Source organism: Schistocerca gregaria, chromosome 9, assembly GCF_023897955.1.
Source record: "Schistocerca gregaria isolate iqSchGreg1 chromosome 9, iqSchGreg1.2, whole genome shotgun sequence".
In the NCBI taxonomy this organism is placed as follows: domain Eukaryota; kingdom Metazoa; phylum Arthropoda; class Insecta; order Orthoptera; family Acrididae; genus Schistocerca; species Schistocerca gregaria.
This window is the reverse complement of record NC_064928.1, coordinates 69,049,658-69,074,163: the sequence shown is the minus strand read 5'-3', so window position 1 is coordinate 69,074,163 and position 24,506 is coordinate 69,049,658. Positions and strand designations below refer to the sequence as shown.

At 43.1% G+C, this 24,506-nt stretch overlaps 1 protein-coding gene across 1 annotated transcript in view; it reads right to left on the bottom strand.

The window, feature by feature from the left end:
* Nucleotides 1-24,506, bottom strand: part of LOC126291427 (MHC class II regulatory factor RFX1-like) — a 140,685-nt gene that overhangs the window by 82,591 nt on the left and 33,588 nt on the right. Inside the window, exon 2 of the mRNA XM_049984943.1 lies at nucleotides 21,516-21,905. Coding sequence (XP_049840900.1) covers nucleotides 21,516-21,905 — 390 coding nt within the window. The remainder of the gene's footprint in view (nucleotides 1-21,515; nucleotides 21,906-24,506) is intronic.

Sequence of the window (24,506 nt, the reverse complement as noted above, 5' to 3'; positions counted from 1 at the left end):
ATTCGTAGGAGGGAGCAATATACTGCTTGACTCCTCGGTGAAGGTATGTTCTCGAAACTTCAACAAACGCCCTTAACGAGCTACTGAGCGTCACTCCTGCAAAGTCTTTCACTGGAGTTTATCTATCATCTCCGTAACGCTTTCGCGATTACTAAATGATCCTGTAACGAAGCGCGCTGCTCTCCGTTGCATCTTCTCTGTCTCTTCTATCAACCCTATCTAGCATGGATCCCACACTGCTGAGCAGTATTCAAGCAGTGGGCGAACAAGTGTACTGTAACCTACTTCCTTTGTTTTCGGATTGCATTTCTGCCCATTTGCTTTACCGACGATCAATTTTATTCGATCACTCCATTTTAAATCACTCCTAATGCATACTCCCAGATAATTTATGGAATTAACTGCTTCCAGTTGCTGACCTGCTATTTTGTAGCTAAATGATATGGGATCTTTCTTTCTATGTATTCGCAGCGCGTTGTACTTGTCTACATTGAGATTACCACAGCATCATCCGCAAAAAGCCTCAGTGACCTTCCGATGTCATCCACAAGGTCACTCTCAGAAAAGATCGCCAGTACTCATTTGATAGCAGAACGACTGCACTTGGCGCCTTCCTGGACTGAGTGGTCCAAATGGCTCTGAGCACTATGGGACTTAACATTTGACTTCATCAATCGCCTGGACTTGGAACAACTTCAACCTGACTAACCTAAGGACATCACACACATCCACACACGAGGCAGGAGGGAATGGAAAGGAATCCCCGTTCTTATCTAATATGAAACCCGAGACCCACAGGGATGGAGTTTGATGCTCTATCCGATAGACAACAATAGTCACAGACGAAAAACAGCTTAGGAAGCAATAACTATGTAATGTTACGTCTTTGTGTCTAGTGCTGAATCGACTGGTGTTCAGCATTACTGAATGCAAGCTGCCTGCCACACTTGCAGACTCCAGAGAGCATTAATTCTACGAGCTGTCCAATACTTTGTTGGTTTATAACGCCATAGAACGACACTGTCAATAATAAACCATTCACGCTGCTCATCGCAGATGTAGGCGAAGTCTAATTAGCAATACATAAACACCAAAAATTAAGAAAGAATAAGGATAAAACAATTACCTTTCTTGGTTAAGAAAGAAACATTCGAGATAATGGCACGTGTTTTATACTGGAATACCGACACGGTGAGTGCACAATTCAGGCATATAGAGCCTATGGCGATATTTATCTAGAGAATAGGGTCAGATCATCAAATGGTTGTAGGACAGAAATAGCAATTATACTTTATAGCTAGCCGGCCGGAGTGGCGGAGCGGTTCTAGGCGCTACAGTCTGGAACCGCGCGACCGCTCTAATCCTGCGTCGTGCATGGATGTGTGTGATGTACTTAGGTTAGTTAAGTTTAAGTAGTTCTAAGTTCTAGGGGGCTGATGACGTCAGAAGTTAAGTCCCATAGTGCTCAGAGCCATTTGAACCAATTTTTTTTGCCATACTTGATAGCTGACTCTTTAATTTATTGATTGAAAAATAAAATGATACTTTGATCAAGGGAAACTAACAGTGCACCGTATCATAAAAACTAAACTACTCCCGAACAGGTCATGAAGGCCCAACGGACCGACCGGCCGCCATGTCACCCTTAGCTGACTGGCGTCACTGGATGCTGATATGGAGGGTCGTGTGACCAACACATCGCTCTCCCGGCCGTATGCCAGTTTCCGAGACCGTAGCCGCCACTTCTCGGTCAAGTAGCTCCTCAGTTTGCCTCACAAGGGCTGAGTGCACCCCGCTGCCAGCAGCACTCGGAAGATCCGATGGTCACCCATCCAAGTGAAAACCCAGCCCAACAGCGCTTAACTTCGGTGATCCGACGGGAAATGTTGTTACCACTGCGGCAAGGCCGTTGCCTTCAGCATATCATAGGTAGCCAAATTACTGCTCATGGAATTACAAACATAAAGAAATTACCCAGACATAAGATAAAATTCCTGTCCACATAAATTCCTGTCCACACTGACTGCACCGAAAAATGCTTAAGACATCTGAATGCTATCTGGAATCCAGAGGGGGTCCACAGGCTATTGACCTTTCTTAGTCTGAACAGCTTGCAAATGCAGTATTACTGGAGATCAACTCACGGCTCAAGTACAAGAAATCCACTACAAAAAGAAAACTCACAACATGAAAGGAAGACGCAAGTTGCGGGCTATTTAGAGGGAAAGCAGTGCAAATGCTAACCGCGCACTTACGTACAGTGAAGTAAGCGGCAGGCTGGGCCGAACGCCTCGAACGGTGGGAACCACGTTCTTGAACCCGGCTCCATGTGACTGTCCTCGTTGATGTTCCTCCCTACTCCACTATGCTACTGGTGTAGAGGAGGAATCCTGCGTTTCTCCACTATGACAGCAGAAAATTGCTGCTCGCATTCAAAATTGCAGAGGAAGCGCACAGACTTTTCTTAAAAAGCGCTTCTTGTATTTCCATTTCTGTAAGTTGGTCTTTTACCTTGATTGGCTGAAAATAAGTCAGGGCACAGAATGCAGCTTATTTCATACTATTTACGTAATAAGGTGGTGGCCCTGACTCTACTTGTAGGAAAGGCTGACTGCGTTTGCGGCTACCACTTGTCTTTCACACAGCTCTGAGAAGCCGCCTTAGTGTACCTCGGTCTACATGACCCGTTACCTCCTCCAGCCTTCTAATACGGCTCTCGTGTCCTTGAGGGATTTCTGGGAAACGTTCCAAAAATCCGCCCCTCGGCCACCCAATATCCTATGTTCTCGCCACGTTCCGTCAGTGGGGAATTTACACTACTCGCCATTAAAATTGCTACACCAAGACGAAATGCAGATGATAAACGGGTATTCATCGGACAAATATATTATACAAGAACTGACATGTGATTACATTTTCACGTAATTTGGGTGCATAGATCCTGAGAAATCAATACCCAGAACAGTCACCTCTTGCCGTAATAACGGCCTTGATACGCCTGGGCATTGAGTCAAACAGAGCTTGAATTGCGTGTACAGGTACAGCTGCCCCTTGCAGCCTCAACACGATACCACAGTTCATCAAGAGTAGTGACTGGCGTATTGTGACGAGCCAGTTGCTTGGCTACCATTGATCAGACGTTTTCAATTGGTGAGAGATCTGGAGAATGTGCTGGCCAGGGCAGCAGTGGAACATTTTCTGTATCCAGAAAGGCTCGTAAATGACCTGCAACATGCGGTCGTGCATTATCCTGCTGAATTGTAGGGTTTCACGAGGATCGAATGAAGGGCAGAGCCACAAGTCGTAACACATCTGAAGTGTAACGTCCACTGTTCAAAGCGCCGTCAATGAGAACAACAGGTGACCGAGGGCCTGTAACCAATGGCACCCCATACCATCACGCCGGGTGATACGCCAGTATGGTGATGGCTAATACACGCGTTCACCGCGATATCACCAAACACGGATGCGACCATCGTGATGCTGTAAACAGAACCTGGATTCATCCAAAAAAATGTCGTTTTGCCATTCGTGCACACAAGTTCGTCGTTGAGTACACCATCGCAGGCGCTCCTGTCTCTGATGCAGCGTCAAGGGTAACCGCAGCCATGGTCTCCGAGCTGATTGTCCATGTTGGTGCAAACGTCGTCGAACTGTTCGTGCAGATGGTTGTTGTCTTTGAAACGTCCCCATCTGTTGACTCAGGGTTCGAGACGTGGCTGCACGATCGCTTACAGCCATGCGGATAAGGTGCCTGTCATCTCTATTGCTAGTGATACGAGGCTGTTTTGATCCCGAACGGCATTCCGTATTACCCTTCTGAAACCACCGATTCCTTATTCTGCTAACAGTCATTGGATCTCGACCGACGCGAGCAGCAATGTCGCGATACGACAAACCGCAATCGCGATAGGCTACAATCCGACCTTTATCAAAATCGGAAACGTGATGGTACGCATTTCTCCTCCTTACGAGAGGAATCACAACAACGTTTCACCAGGCAACGACGGTCAACTGCTCTTTGTGTATGAGAAATCGGTTGGAAACTTTCCTCACGTCAGCACGTTGTAGGTGTCACCACCGGTACCAACCTTGTGTGAATGCTCTGAAAAGCTAATCATTTGAATATCACAGCATCTTCTTCGTGTCGGTTAAATTTCGCGTCTAGCACGTCATCTTCGTGGTGTAGCAATTTTAATGGCCAGTAGTGTAAATATACAATGGGTGAAGAAGAACAACATTATTTCATCCAGACTTACAAAAAGTCTTGAAAAACAGTCATCAATATGTTTCTGACCCGAGAGAATGAGGCTGTGTTGAACGTACTGAGTATTAACCAGTAAATAAATGAAATATATATAGATACTGGATTGTAAGGCGTACCCAGGAGTAGATATACCCTCAGTTCACAATATAGTATAGGCTGAAGTTTAAGACATTAGTGAGCAAGAATGAATACGTAAAGAAGTGGGATACGGAAGTACTAAGGAATGACGAGACACGACTGAAATTCTGTGAGGCTCCAGATACAGCAATAAGGAATAGCTCACTAAGCAGTACAGTTGAAGAAAATGGACGTCTCTAAACAGGGCCTTCAAGGAAGTTCGGAAGGAAAACATAGGTACAAAGACGGTAACTACGAAGAAACCATGGGTAACAGAAGAAATACTTTAGTTGACTGATGCAAGAAGGAAGTACAAAAATGTTCCGGGAAATCGGGGAATACAGAAATACAAGTCGCTGAGGAATGAAATAAATAGGACGTGCACGGAAGCTGAGACGAAATTGCTGCACGGAATATGTGAAGAAACCGAAAAAGAAATGACTGTCGCAAGAACAGACTCAGCACACAGGAAGGTCAAAACAAGCTTCGGTGACATTAAAACCAAGGGTGGTAACATTAAGAGTGCAACGGGAATTCCACTGTTAAATACAGAGGAGTGAGCGGATAGGTGGAAAGAATACATTGAAAGCCTCTATGAGGGGGAAGATTTGTCTGATGTGATAGAAGAAGAAACAGAAGTCGATTTGGAAGAGGTAGGGGATCCGGTAGTACAATGAGAATTTAAAAGAGCTTTGGAGGACTTAAGGTCAAATAATGCCGCAGGGATAAATAAAATTACATTAGAATTTCTAAATTCATTGGAGGAAATGGCAACAAAACGACTATTCACGTTGGTGTGTAGGATATATGAGTCTGGCGACATACCATCTGACTTTCGGAAAAGCATCATCCACACAATTCCGAAGACGGCAAGAGCTGACAAATACGAGAATTATCGCACAATCATCTTAACAGCTCATGCATCCAAGTTGCTTACAAGAAAAATATACAGAAGAATGGAAAAGAAAATTGAGAATGCGCTGGGTGACGATCAGTTTGGCTTTGTGAAAGGTAAGGGCACGAGAGAGGCAATTCTGACGTTACGGCTAATTATGGAAGCAAGACTAAAGAAGAATCAAGACACGTTCTTAGGATTTGTCGGCCTGGAAAGAGCGTTCGACAATGTAAAATGGTGCAAGATATTCGACATTCTGAAAAAAGTAGGGGTAAGCTATAGGGAGAGACGGGTCATATACGATATGTACAACAGCCAAGAGGGAATAATAAGAGTGGACGATCAAGAACGAAGTGCTCGTATTAAGAAGGGTTAAGACAAGGCTGTAGCCTTTCGCCCGTACTCTTCAATCTGTACATCGAGGAAGCAATGATGGAAATAAAAGAAAGGTTCAGGAGTGGAATTAAAATTCAAGGTGAAAGGATATCAGTGATACGATTCGCTGATGACATTGCTATCCCGAGTGAAAGTGGAGAAGAATTACACGACCTGCAGAATGGAATGAACAGCCTAACGAGTACAGAGTATGGACTGAGAGTAAATCGAAGAAAGACGAAGGTAATGAGAAGTGGTACAAATGAGAACAGCGAGAAACTAACATCAGGATTGACGGTCACGACGTAGATTGAGGAATTCTGCTACTTAGGCAGCAAAATAACCAGTGACAGACAGAGGAAGGAGGGCATCAAAAGCAGACCAGCAATGGCAAAAAGGGCATTCCTGGCCAAGACAAGTGTACTAACATCAAATATCGGCCTTAATTTGATGAAGGAATTTCTCAAAACGTACGTCGGGAGTACAGCATTGTAGCATTGTAGTGAAACATGGACTGTGGGAAAACCGAAACAGAAGGGAATCGAAGCGTTTGAGATGTGGTACTATAGACAAATTTTGAAAATTAGATGGACTGATAAGAAAAGAAGAGTTTCTGCGCACAATCGGAGAGGAAAGGAATATGTGGAAAACACTGATAAGGAGAAGGGACAGGATGATAGGACATCTGCTAAGACATGAGGGAATGACTTCCATGCTACTAGAGGGAGCTGTAGAGGGCAAAAGCTGTAGAGGAAGACAGAGATTGGAACACATCCAGCAAATAGTTGAGGACATTGGTTGCAAGTGCTACTCTGAGATGAAGAGGCTGGTACAGCAGAGGAATTCGTGGCGGGCCGCTTCAAACCAGTCAGAAGACTGAGATGTTTCTCCAAGCACCGACGGAATATTCCATAAATCTCTCTGGTAGTCTCTGTTCCATTACTGTGAGCACAGCTTCAAACAACAGTAACAGATCTAAACAGGAAAATGGAATTGCTAATACGTAGGTACACATGGTTACCTACACAATGTGATCAGAAGTATCCGGACACCCCCAAAAACGAAAGTTTTTCATATTAGGTGCATTGTGCTGCCACCTAGTGCCAGGTACTCCATGTCAGCGACCTCAGTAGTCATTAGATATCGTGAGAAAGCAGAATTGGGCGCTTTGCGGTACTCACGGACTTTGAACGTGGTCAGGTGATTGTCACTTGTCATACGTCTATACACCAGATTTTCACACTCCTAAACTTCCCTGGGTTCACTGTTTCCGATGCGAGAGTAAAGTGGAAACATGGAGGGACACTTACAGCACAAAAGCGGACAGGTCGACCTCGTCTGTTGACTGACAGAGACCGCCCACAGCTGAAGAGGGCCGTAAGGTGTAATAGCCAGATATCTATCCAGACCATCACACAGGAATTCCAGACTGCATCAGGATCCAATGCAAGTACTACGACAGTTAAGCGGGAGGTGACAAAACTTTGATTTCACGGTCGAGCAGTTACTCATAAGTCACAAATCACGCCGCTAAATGCCAAATGACGCCTCGCTTGGTGTAAGGAGTGTAAACACTGGACGATTGAACAGTGGAAAACGTTGTGTGGAGTGACGAATGACGGTACACAGTGTGGCAATCCGATGGCAGGGTGTGGGTATGGCGAATGTCCGGTGAACGTCATCTGCGAGCGTGTGTTGTACCAACGGTAAAATTCGGAGGCGTTGGTGTTATGCTGTGTTCGTGTTCTTTTTGGATGGGTCTTGCACCCCTTGTTTTGCGTAACAGTATCATAGCACAGGCCTACATTGATGTTTTAAGCACTATCTTGCTTCCCACTGTTGAAGAGAAGTTGGGGGATATCGATTGCATCTTTCAACACGATCGAGCAATTGTTCATAATGCACGGCTTGTGACGGAGTGGTTACACGACAATAACATCCCTCTATTGTACTGGCCTGCACACAGTCCTGACCTGAGTCCTATGAAACACCTTTGAGATGTTTTGGAACGCCGACTTCGTGCCAGGCCTCACCGATCGACATCGATACCTCTCCTCAGTGCAGCACTCCGTGAAGAATGGGCTGCCATTCCCCAAGAAACCTTCCAGCATCTGACCGAACGTGTGCGTGCGAGAGTGGAAGCTGTCATCAAGGCTAAGGGTGGGCCAACACCATATTGAATTCTAGCATTACCGATGGAGGGCGCCACGAACTTCTAAGTCATTTTCAGCCAGGTGTCCGGATACTTTTGATCAGAGAGTGTGTATGTAATTTCTTGATCCCCAACTACATTATTTCCGATAGCCTGTAACTAAATCTGTGACCTCTAAATGAACATTGTAAATATAGCGCGAGGAGTGCTGGTGGCGAGTGGTGCATTTCTCATGACGATATACTCTTGAATACTCTCTGAACAGGACACATTCTTCAGGGAGGTCTGATGCGGCTCTCTATGAATTGCTTGCCTGTGCCAATCTCTTCATCTTAGAGTAACACTTGCAACCTACGTCCTCTATTATTTGCAGGATGTATTCCAATCTCTGTTTTTCTCTACAGCGGTAAGTCACCATTCCCTAAGTCCGGTTTTGTTGCCCTTCAGGGCAAGCCATGGGCAACGACCGTGCCGCAGTGGATACACCAGTTCCCGTCAAATCACCGAAGTTAAGTGCTGTCGGGTGTGGCCGGCACTTGGATGGGTGACCATTCAGGCCGCCGTGCCTTGTTACCATTTTTCGGGGTGCACTCAGCCTCGTGATGTCAATTGATCGAAAAGTAGCGGCTCCGGTCACAGAATACCATCGTAACGACCGGGCGAGCGGTGTGCTGACCACACGCCCCTCCTATCCGCATCCTCGGATGACACAGAGGTCGGATGGTCCTGGTGGGCCTCATGTGGCCTGATGACGGAATGCTGGTGGCAAGTCATCCTGGACTTACATTTTAACAACATAATGCCGGTCAGCACACTGCGAGAGTTTCTGCTGCCTGTCTTCGTGCCGGACAAACCCTAACTTGACCAGCAACGTCTCCATAATTGAGAACGTTTGGATCATTATGCTCAGGGCCCTCCAACTTCATGGGGACAATTTAACGCGCAAATTGGAAAGACTTTGCCTCGATGTCCGTGAAGAGAACATCCAATGAGTCTATCAATCAATGCCAAGCCGAATGGCACTAATCTCTTGCTCAAACCCTACCTTGACCAGTAAGTTAGCTGTGTCTCTCCTCAGTCGAGAACGTTTGAAGCATTATCGAGGAGCTCTCCAACCATCTTCGGATTTTGACGATCTATGAATGACCTGAGTCGAAACAAGGCCCCGGGAGTAGACAACATTCAATTCGAACTACTGACGGCCTTGGGAGAGCCAGTCCTGACATCTGGTGAGCAAGGCGTATGAGACAGGCGAAATACCCTCAGACTTCAAGAAGAATATAATAACTCCAATCTCAAAGAAAGCAGGTGTTGACAGATGTGAAAATTACCGAACTATCAGTTTAATAAGTCACAGTTGCAAAATTCCAACGCGAATTCTTTACAGGCGAATGGAAAAACTGGTAGAAGCCGACCTCGGCGAAGATCAGTTTGGATTCCACAGAAATGTTGGAACACATGAGGCAATACTGATCCTACGACTTATCTTAGAAAATAGGTTAAGGAAAGGCAAACCTACATTTCTAGCATTTGTAGACTTAGAGAAAGCTTTTGACAATGTTGACTGGAATACTCTCTTTTAAATTCTAAATGTGGCAGGGGTAAAATACAGGGAGCGAAAGGCTATTTACAGTTTGTACAGAAACCGTACGGCAGTTGTAAGAGTCGAGGGGCATTAAAGGGAAGCAGCGTTTGGGAAGGGAATGAGACAGGGTTGTAGCCTGTCCCAATGTTATTCAATCTGCATATTGAGCAAGCAGTACAGGAAACAAAAGAAAAAATCCGAGTAGGTATTAAAATCCATGGAGAAGAAATAAAAACGTTGAGGTTCGCCGATGAGACAACTGTTGTATCAGAGACAGCAAAGGACTTGGAAGAGCAGTTGAACAAAATGGACAGTGTCTTGAAAGGAGGATATTAGATGAACATCAACAAAAGCAAAACGGGGATAATGGCATGTAGTCGAATTAAGTCGGGTGATACTGAGGGAATTACATTAGGAAATGAAACACTTAAAGTAGTAAAATAGTTTTGCTATTTGGGGAGCAAGATAACTGATGATGGTCGAAGCAGAGATAACATAAAATGTAGACTGGCAATAGCACCCAAAGCGTTTCTGAAGAAGATAAATTTGTTAACATCGAGTATAGATTTAAGTGTCAGGAAGTCATTTCTGAATGTATTTCTATGGAGTGTAGCCATGTATGGAAGTGAAACGTGGACGATAAATAGTTTGGGCAAGAAGAGAATAGAAGCTTTCGAAATGTGGTGCTACAGAAGAATGCCGAAGATTAGATGGATAGATCACATAACTAATGAGGATGTATTGAATAGAATTGGGGAGAAGAGGAGTTAGTGGCACAACTTGACAAGAAGAAGGGACTGGTATGTAGGTCGTAGTCTGAGGCATCAAGGGATCACCAATTTAGTACTGGAGGGCAGCGTGGGGGGTAAAAATCGTAGAGGGAGACCAAGAGATGAATACACTAAACAGATTCAGAAGGATGTAGGTTGCAGTAGGTACTGGGAGATGAAGAAGCTAGTACAGGACAGAGTAGCATGGAGAGCTGCATCAAACCAGTCTCAGGATTGAAGACAACAACAACAACAGCAATGCGGCAATCAATTCGACAGAGTGTAGCACGAGAAGAGCATCCAACAACTCTATTAAACAACGCCAAGCTGAATAACTGCTCGCATAATTGCCAGAGAAGGACCAACACGTTATTGACTTGCTCAGGTTATGCAACACTTTCTCTTGAAGACATCATCCAGTTTTTCTGACACTGGAATCGTTTGTTTGTGTGCACTCGCACACCACATCTACCGATTCCCTTCGTATTCGGATAATTCGGTGCGTCTTTTTTATGTCAGGGTGTGCAAGTCCTTACACCTTCTCTTATTATCTTTTCCTTTTTGACCGTTTTTGTGTACATCATCGTAAACGCTTTACACCCATCTTTCGATAAACCTGTTTTCAGCTTACTTTTGTTAAGGGATTTATTTGGTCCTTCTGTAGTTAATTTGCCTGTCTATTTTTCGTATGCGACCAGTAAGCCAACCTCACCCTTTCTCCAGTTTTTAAAATTAAAAACTCGCATGCATATAACAGCTTCAGATGCCTGAATTCTTGACAAATGTGTTAACTACGAGGGTCGTCCCCAAAGTAAGTTTAGTTTCCATTTCTATCCGCGGCAGCGCTACGGTCGGGGTTCCGAGCATGCGCGGCAGTTACTCTGAGTCGAGGAGAAGACGTGTCCGCCATTTTCAGATCGCGGCTGCCGACGTGTGCTCTGTAGTGCTTCTTTATAACGTCAGCCGTAATTGAAAATGCCGCCGCGTGTGAAATCAGATCTGTGATTCGTTTTCTAAAACAAAGAAAGTTAAAGCAAAGTCAATTCATCGGCAAATCTGCGAGGTTTACAGACGAAATGCTATGACTGATTCTATGGTTAGAAGATGGGTCAGACTGTTCAATGAAGGACGTGATCAAGTTCACTATGAAGAACGAAGTGGACGTCCGTCTGTGGTTACTGATGAACTGGTTCACACAATTGAAGAGAAGATTAAGCACAACCGTAAGTTAAAACTTGGTGCCCTTGCTATGGAAGTTCCGCAAGTCTCACGATCACTAATTCATGAAATCGTTACTGAAAAACTGAAATTTCGAAAACTTTGCTCACGTTGGGTACCGAAAATTGTTACTGAACAACACAACAAACAACGGATGGGCAGTGCTCTTCAGTTTTTGACACGCTACAATGAAGAAGGCGATGGTTTTCTTTCTCAGACAGTCACGGGGGATGAAACTTGGGTTTTGTATGACACCCTTGAAACAAAACTGCAGTCAGTGGAATGGAGGCACACTTCATCCCCAACGGCGGTTAAGCCTAAGGAAGTCTTGACACCTTGAAAAGTCATGCGCACAGTTTTTTGGGACAGAAAACGCATTTTGCTGATTGATTTCTTACCACGACGCCAAACAATCAATGCACATGTTTACTGCAAGGATATTAAGAAATTGCACCAAGTGATACAGAACAAGCGCCGAGAATTACTGTCAAAAAATGTTGTTTTCTTCCACGATAATGCTCGACCTCACATGCCGAATGTGACCAAACAATTCTTACGGGAATTCCAGTGGGACACGTTTGATCATCCTCCGTACAGCCCGGACGTCGCTCCTAGCGACTTTCATCTCTTCTTACACTTGACATCTCTCCTTGGTGGTCGACACAACGACGATGACGAGCTGAAAGAACATGCTACCACGTTGTTCAACACACAGGCGGCAACCTTCTATGAAGAAGGCTTACAAAAACTTGTGCCACGCCACAGTACCTACATAGTTTCGGGAGCTATGTAGAATAGTAGTTCAACAGTTGTAGATTTTTGTACAGAAAATATTTTTTCTGAATCTGTACACGATTGTTTTATATAACTAAATGGAACTTACTTTGTGGACATACCTCGTATTTGGAGCTTAGCGTGTAAAACCTTTATCGTTGAAGACATAATTTTTCACCGATATGAATCTTTATGACGTGGTATCATGTGACCTAGAGGTAGCACAGTGGGGTAATACTCTATGTGCGTTTAGCGGTATTGTGAATACTGTTTACAAACTGTGTTGCGAATAGATTTAGTAGCAAAGACGTAATAAGCCAAAATGTCGCGCTTGATGCTTAAGGTTTACTGCACTGACAGCAAAAAATGTACTTATCGACAATTTTTTTTCTTTTCATTGTTTTGTGGGGAATGTCAGTGCGGAAACATATTCAAATAGGCTGGAAATTTTGTATAACGTTTGTTGGAAGTCGCCAAGAACTTTCGTTGTCAAATATTGCTCGAATATAGTCTAGGTAATTTGCGCACCATGAGTTATGCTGCCTCAAGAGGTGCCCGCAGTTTCCAGCTGTAGTGCTCGTCTTCAGGTGTTAAACCTGTAACGTATGATTATAGCCCCTAACGCGCAGATCAAGCTGGCATTTTAGATTTTGGAATCTCCTTCTCCTTGTTCTGTACTTGAGGGCTTGGGTACCTTGGCAGGGCCCGCCCCGTCTTCGCCTGCCAGTACCAACTAGTTCTGGGTGTTCCCACGTCCCTCCTTCCTCAAGGCTGGTGCGAGACGGCGGCACGTGGGACGCCGTCTGCACTCATTCTTCGTCGGCGATGTTTCCATGATGTTCAGTCTTCTGCTTAATATTATAAATATCTAGTTCATTCCTAGTATCTTCATTTCTTATATTGGCTTCCCTGGTAACACCTTTCACTTTCCTATGAAATCTCATTTATGCTGCTTCTAGTTTTGTTTTAGTGCCTGTTTTTGGGATCCATAGCTCACTTCCACGTAGTAATGTATGTGTAGCCACGGTTCTGCGAAAATTTTATTTGTTTTCTTCCTAATTGTGTTTTGGAATGTTATGTTTATCGCTCCACATATTGACTGATATTTGTTGATATTTTCTATATCATTGTCCATGTCACAGCTTGTGTCGCATCCTAAGATACCAAAATTGGAGACCTGCTCTAGGGGTCTTTGATCTATTATTATTTTTGAGTCTATAGGGTATTTCCGATGATGAGCCATGATTTTTGTGTTCTTCGTTGATATTCGAAGGTTATTTTCTCCTTTCCCCGACTGATGTAATTTATAGACTACTTTTTGTAGCTCACCTTCACTGTTTTTCAAAGTGGTAATATTGTCTGCATAAATAACGATATGAACATGTTTATATCTATTATCTATATGACTTGATTTACTTTTTGTCTCCATGTTTTAATCAAATCATTTATACATACGTTAAATAAGGTTGGTGACCGGCTACAACCTTGTTTGAGTCATTTATTTGTAAATATTTCTTCAGATTTATTATTGGCCTCTTCTATAATTGTTTTTGTGTCTATCTATGAGATTTTTAGAGATGTCTGGGATATCCATCTTTAATCACTTTGTCTGATAGTTTGTTTTCCTTCATAATGTAAAAAGTGTTTTCAAAGTGTGCCTCGTCACTGAATTCTCGTCTTTCTCTAAAAAAAATGTATTTATTTTTTAATGTTAATTTTACTTATTTTTGTGTATTTATTTTTTTATTTTGTTTAAAATTCTTTTTATAGGAAATAATATCACTAAACGAACGACCTTCCGAGAATCCACGTTGTCCTGCTGATAGGAGAATCTCTGTTTTTATTAAAAATGAAACTCTTCCAGCTATTCTTAAGATGTTATATTTATTTGGCTACTAGTTCCGACGTTGCGTCAACGCCATCTTCAGGCCTGTACACTTTGATGAATACGTGCTCCACATGGAGGTGTCTCACCGGGAACTTCTGGTGCTCAGCCACACACAGCTGATGGAGGAGTTTCATTTTTAATAAAACATACACCAACTGTGTCCCACCATCATCCAATTTAAATATAGATGAACGAATAATCTCTGTTATGGCTCTTAAACAGTTATTGGTTACTTTTGCAGATATTTTATGGGCTCAGATTAGAAAGTTAATTTCTGTATGATTTTCAGAATTTTTTTTCACCATTTTTTAAATTGATCTCACATCTGATGTTTTCAAAGAGCTTACACCAGCGCCAGAAGACATTAAATAAATGCAACAATCTAAGATCAGCCGGCCGTAATGGCCAAGCGGTACTAGGCGCTATAGTCTGGAACCACACAACCACTATGGTCGCAGGTTCAAATCCTGCCTCGGGCATGGATGTGTGTGATGTCCTTAGGTCGGTTAGGTTTAAGTAGTTCTAAGTTCTAGGGGACTGATGACCTCAGAAGTTAAGTCTCATAGTGCTCAGAGCCATTTGAACATCTGTTGTTGTTGTGGTTTCAGTCCTGAGACTGGTTTGATGCAGCTCTCCTTGCTACTCTATCCTGCGCAAGCTTCTTCATCTCCCAGTACTTACTGAAACCTACATCCTTCTTAATCTGCTTGGTGTATTCATCTCTTGGTCTCCCTCTACGATTTTTACCCCCCACACTGCCCTCCAATGCTAAACTGGTGATCCCTTGATTCCTCAGAAGATATCCTACCAACTGATTCCTTCTTCTCGTCAAGTTGTGCCACAATCTCCTCTTCTCCACAGTTCTATTCGATACCTCCCCCCATGAACCATGGACCTTGCCGTTGGTGGGGAAGATTGCGTGCCTCAGCGATACAGATGGCCGGGCCGTAGGTGCAATCACAACGAAGGGGTATCTTGAGAAGCAACAAACATGTGGTTCCTGAAGAGGGGCAGCAGCCTTTTCAGTAGTTGCAGGGGCAACAGACTGGATGATTGCCTGATCTGGCCTTTCAACATTAACCAAAACGGCCTTGATGTGCTGGTACTGCGAACGGCTGAAAGCAAGGGGAAACTACAGCAGTATTTTTCCCGAGGACATGCAGCTTTACTGTATGATTAAATGATGATGGCGTCCTCTTGGGTAAAATATTCCGGAGGTAAAATAGCCCCCTATTCGGATCTCCAGGCGGGGACCACTCAGGAGGACGTCGTTATCAGGAGAAAAAAAACTGGCGTTCTACGGATCGGAGCGTGGAATGTCAGATCCTTTAATCCGGCAGGTAGGTTAGAAAATTTAAAAAGTAAAATGGATAGGATTAAGTTAGATATAGTGGGAATTAGTGAAGTTCGGTGGCAGCAGGAACAAGACTTTTGGTCAGGTGAATACAGGGTTATAAATACAAAATCAAATAGGGGTAATGCAGGAGTAGGTTTAATAATGAATAAAAAAATAGGAATGTGGGTAAGCTACTACAAACAGCATAGTGAACGCATTATTGTGGCCAAGATAGACACAAAGCCCATGCCTACTACAGTAGTACAAATTTATATGCCAACTAGCTCTGCAGATGATGAAGAAATTGATGAAATGTATGATGAGATAAAAGAAATTATTCAGGTAGTGAAGGGAGACGAAAATTTAATAGTAATGGGTGACTGGAATTCGAGTGTAGGAAAAGGGAGAGAAGGAAACATAGTAGGTGAGTATGGATTGGGGCTAAGAAATGAAAGAGGAAGCCGCCTAGTAGAATTTTGCACAGAGCACAACTTAATCATAGCTAACACTTGGTTTAAGAATCGTGAAAGAAGGTTGTATACGTGGAAGAACCCTGGAGATACTAAAAGGTATCAGATAGATTATATAATGGTAAGACAGAGGTTTAGGAATCAGGTTTTAAATTGTAGAACAATTCCAGGGGCAGATGTGGACTCTGGCCACAACCTATTGGTTATGACCTGTAGATTAAAACTGAAGAAACTGCAAAAAGGTGGGAATTTAAGGAGATGGGATCTAGATAAGCTGAAAGAACTAGAGGTTGTACAGAGTTACAAGGAGAGCATAAGGGAACAATTGACAGGAATGGGGGAAAGAAACACAGTAGAAGGAGAATGGGTAGCTCTGAGGTATGAAGTAGTGAAGGCAGCAGAGGATAAAGTAGGTAAAAAGACTAGGGCTGCTAGAAATCCTTGGGTAACAGAAGAAATATTGAATTTAATTGATGAAAGGAGAAAATATAAAAATGCAGTAAATGAAGCAGGCAAAAAGGAATACAAACGTCTCAAAAATGAGATCGACAGGAAGTGCAAAATGGCTAAGCAGGGATGGCTAGAGGACAAATGTAAAGATGTAGAAGCTTATCTCACTAGGGGTAAGATAGATACTGCCTACAGGTCAATTAAAGAGACCTTTGGAGAGAAAGGAACCACGTGTATGAATATCAAGAGCTCAGATGGCAACCCAGTTCTAAGCAAAGAAGGGAAGACAGAAAGGTGGAAGGAGTATATAGAGGGTTTATACAAGGTCGATGTACTTGAGGACAATATTATGGAAATGGAAAAGGATGTAGATGAAGATCAAATGGGAGATAAGATACTGCGTGATGAGTTTGACAGAGCACTGAAAGACCTGAGTCAAAACAAGGCCCCGGGAGTAGACAACATTCCAGTAGAACTACTGACCGCCTTGAGAGAGCCAATCATGACAATACACTACCAGCTGGTGAGCAAGATGTATGAGACAGGCGAAATAACCACAGACTTCAAGAAGAATATAATAATTCCAATCCCAAAGAAAGCAGGTGCTGACAGATGTGAAAATTACCGAACTATCAGTTTAATAAGTCACAGCTGCAAAATACTAACACGAATTCTTTACAGACGAATGGAAAAACTAGTAGATGCGGACGTCGTGGAGGATCAGTTTGGATTCCGTAGAAATATTGGAGCACGTGAGGCAATGCTGACCCTACGACTTATCTTAGAAGAAAGATTAAGAAAAGTCAAACCTACGTTTCTAGCATTTGTAGACTTGGAGAAAGCTTTTGACAATGTTGACTGGAATACTCTCTTTCAAATTCTAAAGGTGCAGGGGTTAAAATACAGGGAGCGAAAGGCTATTTACAGTTTGTACAGAAACCAGATGGCAGTCATAAGAGTCGAGGGGCATGAAAGGGAAGCAGTGGTTGGGAAAGGAGTGAGACAGGGTTGTAGCCTCTCCCCGATGTTATTCAATCTGTATATTGAGCAAGCAGTAAAGGAAAAAAAAGAATAATTCGGTGTAGGTATTAAAATTCATGGAGAAGAAGTAAAAACTTTGAGGTTCGCCGATGACATTGTAATTCTGTCAGAGACAGCAAAGGACCTGGAAGAGCAGTTGAACGCAATGGACAGTGTCTTGAAAGGAGGATATAAGATGAACATCAACAAAAGCAAAACGAGGATAATGGATTGTAGTCAAATTAAATCGGGTGATGCTGAGGGAATTAGATTAGGAAATGAGACACTTAAAGTTGTAAAGGAGTATTGCTATTTAGGAAGTAAAATAACTGATGATGGTCCAAGTAGAGAGGATATAAAATGTAAACTGGCAATGGCAAGGAAAGCGTTTCTGAAGAAGAGAAACTTGTTAACATCGAGTATAGATTTATGTATCAGGAAGTCGTTTCTGAAAGTATTTGTATGAAGTGTAGCCATGTACGGAAGTGAAACATGGACGATAACTAGTTTGCACAAGAAGAGAATAGAAGCTTTCGAAATGTGGTGCTACAGAAGAATGTTGAAGATTAGGTGGGTAGATCACATAACTAATGGGGAGGTATTGAATGGGATTGGGGAGAAGAGAAGTTTGTGGCACAACTTGACTAGAAGAAGGGATCGGTTGGTAGGACATGTTTCGAGGCATCATGGGATCACAAACTTAGCATTGGAGGGCAGCGTGGAGGGTAATAATCGTAGAGGGAGACCAAGAGATGAATACACTAAGCAGATTCAAAAGGATTTAGGTTGCAGTAGGTACTGGGAGATGAAGAAGCTTGCACAGGACAGAGTAGCATGGAGAGCTGCATCAAACCAGTCTCAGGACTAAAGAGAACAACAAAAACAACCTCCTCATTAGTTATTTGATCTACCCATCTAATCTTCAGCATTCTTCTGGAGCACCACATTTCGAAATCTTCTATACTCTTCTTGTCCACACTATTTATCGTCCACGTTTCGCTTCCATACATGGCTACACTCCAAACAAATACTTTCAGAAACGACTTCCTGATACGTAAATCTATATTCGATGTTAACAAATTTCTCTTCTTCAGAAACGCTTTGCTTGCTATTGCCAGTCTACATTTTATGTCCTCTCTACTTCGACCAGCATCAGTTATCTTGCTCCCCAAATAGCAAAACTCCTTTACTACTATAAGTGTCTCACTTCCTAATCTAAAACCCTTAGCATCTCCCGACTTAGTTCGAGTACATTCCATTATCCTCGTTTTGCTTTTGTTCATGTTCATCTTATATCCTCCTTTCAAGACACTGCCCATTCCGTTCAACTGTTCTTCCAAGTCCTTTGCTGTCTCTGACAGAATTACAATGTCATCGGCGAACCTGAAAGGTTTTATTTCTTCTCCATGGATTTTAATACCTACTCGGAATTTTTCTTTTGTTTCCTTTACTGCTTGCTCAATATACAGATTGAATAACATCGGGGAGAGGCTACAACCCTCTCTGACTGCCTTCCCAACCACTGCTCCCCTTTCATGCCCCTCGACTCTGATAACTGCCATCTGGTTTCTGTACAAACTGTAAATAGCCTTTCGCTCCCTGTATTTTAACCCCTGCCACCTTTAGAATTTGAAAGAGAGTATTCCAGTCAACATTGTCAAGAGCTTTCTCTAAGTCTACAAATGCTAGGAATGTAGGTTTGCCGTTCCTTAATCTTTCTTCTAAGATAAGTCGTAGGGTCAGTATTTCCTAACGTGTTCCAATATTTCTACGGAATCCAAACTGATCTTCCCCGAGGTCGGCCTCTATCACTTTTTCCATTCACTGTTAAGAATTCGCGTTAGTATTTTGCAGCTGTGACTTATTAAACTGATAGTTCGGTAATTTTCACATCTGTCAACACCTGCTTTCTTTGGGATTGGAATTATTATATTCTTCTTGAGGTCTGAGGGTATTTCGCCTGTCTCATACATCTTGCTCACCAGATGATAGAGGTTTGTCAGGACTGGCTCTCCCAAGGCCGTCAGTAGCTCTAATGGAATGTTGTCTACTTCCGGGGCCTTGTAGAATGAAGGCTTTCACGAACGGGTGACATGACTGTTGATATACTTTCCGGGATGTGAGGTCGTGGTCTAAGAACTTTTCTGCTCCTTGCGTTTCGTCCAGGACTGCGCTGGACTTCCTCAGAGGCGATGCTCCGCTGAGTCTTGCCGACTGACTGGTCGGGTGTCTGAGAGTGACTTATATATTGTGAGAAAGGGGGGCGTGGTTGAGGTGACACGTGATGAACAGTGATAATCCATAGCAAAGATAAGGTTGACTATCGATTACCACCTTGTCAAAAATAAAAACTGTTAGCAATTTTGTAGAGCCACTCTCCATATATCGCTGAGTTTCCTAGCCTCCTCTTTTCTATTAAAATTATCGTGATGTTTATAAATTGCAATAGCTTCTGTGTATAGCCGTGCACAGTAATTTAACGTTGTAGATAAAACTTCGGTATCCGAAAACTTCACTTGGTGGTTGCCTGGTTGAAGAGCATGTTCCGCTACAGCTGATTTTTCTATTTTTCCAAGTCGACAAAGACTTTTATGCTCTTTCAGAAGCGTATTTACGCTTCTTTTGCTAGTACCAATATAAACTTTACCACAGGTACATGGAATTTTATACATCCCACATGTCGACAGGGGAGTGCGTTTATCCTTCACAGATCGTAGTACTTGACTTATTTTCTTTGTTGGTTTAAAGCCCGGTTTTATGTCATGTTTTTGTAAAATCTTACCGATCCGATCAGTTACTTTTTTAATAAAAGGAAGAACTAGTGTATTTTTCTGTCGTTGTGGTTCATTCTTATCTTTTGGTCTTCTGTACCTTGGATTCAAAATTCTATTTATTCCTTTTTTTGAGTAGGCGTTTTTTTTTTTCAAAAGCTTGCTTCAGATGTTTCACTTCAGCATCTAAATGTTCAGGTGTACATATCCGTTCCGCTCGATCGACAAGACTTTTTATGACACCCCTTTTTTGTTGTGGATGATGATTAGAATTTTTATGTAAATATCTGTCCGTATGTGTTGCCTTCCGAAAACTTTATATTCCAAGCCAAGCTTCTATCGGACAGTCTCATAACTAAGACATCGAAGAAAGATTTTCTGTTATCTTTTTCTATTTCCCTGGTAAACTGTATTTTTGGATGAATTTTATTTAGATAATCAAAGAAACCGCCCAAGGCCTTTCTGCCATGGGACCAAACCACAAATGTGTCATCTACATATCGATACCAACGAGATGGTTTGTTATTAGTTTTGTCTAGGGCTGATTGTTCAAATCTTTCCATGTAAAGATTGGCAATCGCAGGGCCTAATGGATTACCCATTGCTACTCCAACAAGTTGCTCATAAAATTTATTATCTCACTGGAACTGACTTGATGTAAGACAATGTCTGAAAAGAACAGTCAAATCTTCTGGAAAAATATCCGCTATGAAAATCATAACTTCGTTAACAGGAATCATTGTGAATAAGGACACAATGTCAAAACTTACAAGAATATCTTCTGGGGCCAGAGTTTTTCAATAAAATGACGCGAGTGCTTTATATATGAGTCAGTTTTTCCAATAAATGGTTGTAAACAAGTTGTTAAATATCTTGCTATTTCATAAGTGGGAGAATTGATGGCACTGCCTATGGGCCTTAAAGGAAAATCTATTTTATGAATTTTAGGTACACCATACAATCGAGGACACATAGCTTCACTTTTCAACAAAGTTCTTTTATCTTCTTTTTGGATAGAGGTAGATGAGTTAATTAAATTATTTGTTTTCCTAAGTACACTGGCTGTAGGATCCTTCGCAAGTTTTTTTATACTGTCCTGAAGTTAAAAGGTTCAAAATTATCACTGCTCATTACGTGTCACCTCAACCACGCCCCCCTTTCTGACAATATATAAGTTGCTCTCAGACACCCGACCAGTCAGTCGGCAAGACTCAGCACAGCAGCGCCTCTGAGGAAGTCCAGCAACGTAAGGAGCAGAAAAGTTCTTGGACCACGACCTCACATCCCGGAAAGTATATCCCGGGGCCTTGTTTCGACTCAGGTCTGTCAGTGCTCTGTCAAACTCTTCACGCAGTATGGTACCTCCCATTTCACCTTCAGGCCGTAATAATGGCTCATCACTTACAGAGCCCCCAGGCAAGTCCTACCTGGTGCTTCGGAGGCAGTGCCTCGAAGAAGTCAGCCAGCCGGTGGCTGACAGATGCGGCGTGTGACGCCGAGCCCGTGTGCTGTGGAAGCCCAGCGGCTGCAGACTTCCCGGCCTCTGGAGGAGGCTGTCGCAGCGGCGAGGACACCTGCCACCCGCCGCCGGTGCCGTCGACGTCTGCGCCGGTGGAGCCTGGCTCGAGCTGCGGGCTGGGCACGAAGTCGGGCGGCCGTGCGATGCGCTCCGTGGAGGGCGTCGACGACGCGTCGTGTGCTTCGGCAGTGGCGGTCTCCGAGGTGGGCAGCGGGGTGGGGGCGGCGGCCGGGGGTGGCGTCGGCGTCGCGGCGCCTTCCCGGGCCGACATCGCCACCAGAGCGGCCAGCAGCAGCGCCTGTTGGCAGGAGGCGAGCGAGGCTGTCGCACTGGAAGACGACGAAACGCTGACAGACGGCGATGGCTCGTCAGAGGAGTAACGCGTGTGTCTACCGAAGCTCGAAAAGGTTGGACAGGCGTGGTTATCTCAACTAAATGGAGCTCAGGTTTGTTTCCATTAGGAACAGCGTGCTCCATACCCTATTCTTAAGATACAGAACAGGAGGGAGGACACCATCGGTCGTAAATTTTGAATCCACACTAAAGCACCAAAGAAACTGGTGTAGGAGAGATATGTAAACAGTCAGAGTATGCGTGCGGAACGATTTGAAGTGGAATGATCATATAAAATTAATTGTTGGTAAGGCGGATGCCAGGCTGAGATTCATTGGGAGAGTCCTTAGAAAATGTAGTCCATCAACAGTGGAGGTGGCTTACAGAACACTCGTTCGACCTGTACTTGAGTATTGCTCATCAGTGTGGGATCCGTACCAGATCGGGGTTGACGGAGGAGATAGAGAAGATCCAAAGAAGAGCGGCGCGTTTCGTCACAGGGTTATTTGGTAAGCGTGATAGCGTTACGGAGATGTTTAGCAAACTCGAGTGGCAGGCTCTGCAAGACAGGCGCTCTGCATCGTGGTGTAGCTTGCTGTCCAGGTTTCGAGAAGTTGCGTTTCTGGATGAGGTATCGAATATATTGCTTCCCCCTACTTATACCTCCCGAGGAGATCACGAATGTAAAATTAGAGAGATTCGAGCGCGCACGGAGGCTTTCAGACTTTCGTTCTTTCCGCTAACCATACTTGACTGGAACAGAAAAGGGAGGTAATGACAGTGGCACGCAAAGTGCCCTCCGCCACACACAGTTGGGTGGCTTGCGGAGTATAAATGTAGAAATGTAGATGTAGATTACGGCGCTGCGATCGGCAACGCCTTTATAAGACGACAAGTGTGAACCGTGATTTATTTTCAAAGAATATTCTTAAGAATTTATTTTATTTACTAGCGATTCATCGAGAACATTAAAACATTTAAACACACTATGTAAACATGGAAGTAGTTGCCAGGGAGTAACTGATGAAATCGTAACCAAACTCCTTTTAACAAATGGGAATTTTATTCACTTTAATAGTGCCTAAAAGCATATTTTTAAAGAAACAGATTTAAAATTATTATCAGAAAGCACCTTCTAAATATCAAGTTACAATTTATTCAGAGGCAGAAAGAAACAAGTTTTGACAGTATGAGCTTTCGGGCAGAGAACCTTGCCGCTCCCTTTTGATACGGTCATAGTTACGACCGCTCACAATAGCCTCTGAAAGACTACACAGCTGCAAAATCTGCAACACACCACATGACTATAGATAGTTTTAACAATTTACACGAGCACGCAAACTATGCACCCCCCCCCCCCCCCCCGTAGGAGTGATGGAAATGGTACGTAACAAAAACAATTAAAATATTAACCTCCCCACCGAAGGTATGAAACCTCCCCTTAGAAAATGTATGAATGATTGTGCTGATAAACCTCTTACGTTATTTGATTTTCAAACAGCTGAGCAGAACTGAACGTACTCAGACATTTCGTTCTATACTTATTCTGATCAACACTAAACTGACACACAATATTTTTAGCGTAACGAAATCTGACTTTCAATAATCCATACAAAAGAATGGCCCTGACTAACAATAACCTATACCTTTCATGAATCGCTTACCTCACAAAAATCTTCGTTATTCGAACTAGTGCTATACAGCGAGCGCCACTACTGCAAGCTAAATAAAAGATTCTAACTGCTGAAGGCACTAACTGCTGATAGACATAGTTAGCAAATGATTTTGATAAAGAACAAACAATGTATTTAACTTAATAAAGTTCTATATATATATATATATATATATATATATATATATATATATATATATATATATATTATTTATATATATATATATTCCGGCTGTGATCTTGCTTGCGTTCTTCGGTCCATTGTTCGTTTGTCACATTGTATCCCATGTAGTTTACTTTTCTTAATGATGTTTCTGAATTTTATTTTGTCGATTATTGTGTCTGCTGTTATGTTGAGTTGGTTCAGGTAGTTTTTTACCTTTGCCACCCATTTGTTGTTTCTAGTGGTTACCCAGTCAAAGATCTGTTTGGTCAGTCTGTGTGATGGCATTCTGTATAGGTGTCCATAGAATTGTAGTCTGCGTTTTGTAATCTTTTCTGCCCGGCCGTTGTGGCAGAGCGGTTCTAGGCGCTTCAGTCTGGAACCGCGCAACCACTACGGTCGCATCTTCGAATCCTGCCTCGGGCATGGATGTGTGTGATGTCCATAGGTTAGTTAGGTTTAAGTAGTTCTAAGTTCTAGGGGACTGATGACCTCAGCTGTTAAGTCCAATAGTGCTCAGAGCCATTTGAACTATTTTAATCTTTTCTGTGATTGTCTCCGTATGTTTGTATAGTTGTTCTGTAGGTGTCTTGATCCATATTCCATTGTTGTTAGCTGCGCCAAATATTTTCCTAAGTATTTTCCGTTCTACTTTTTCTGGTTGTCTGATACGTGTATGTCCTAGGATTAGTGTGGTCTCTGCTGCGTACAGTGCCTCGGGGAGCACCACC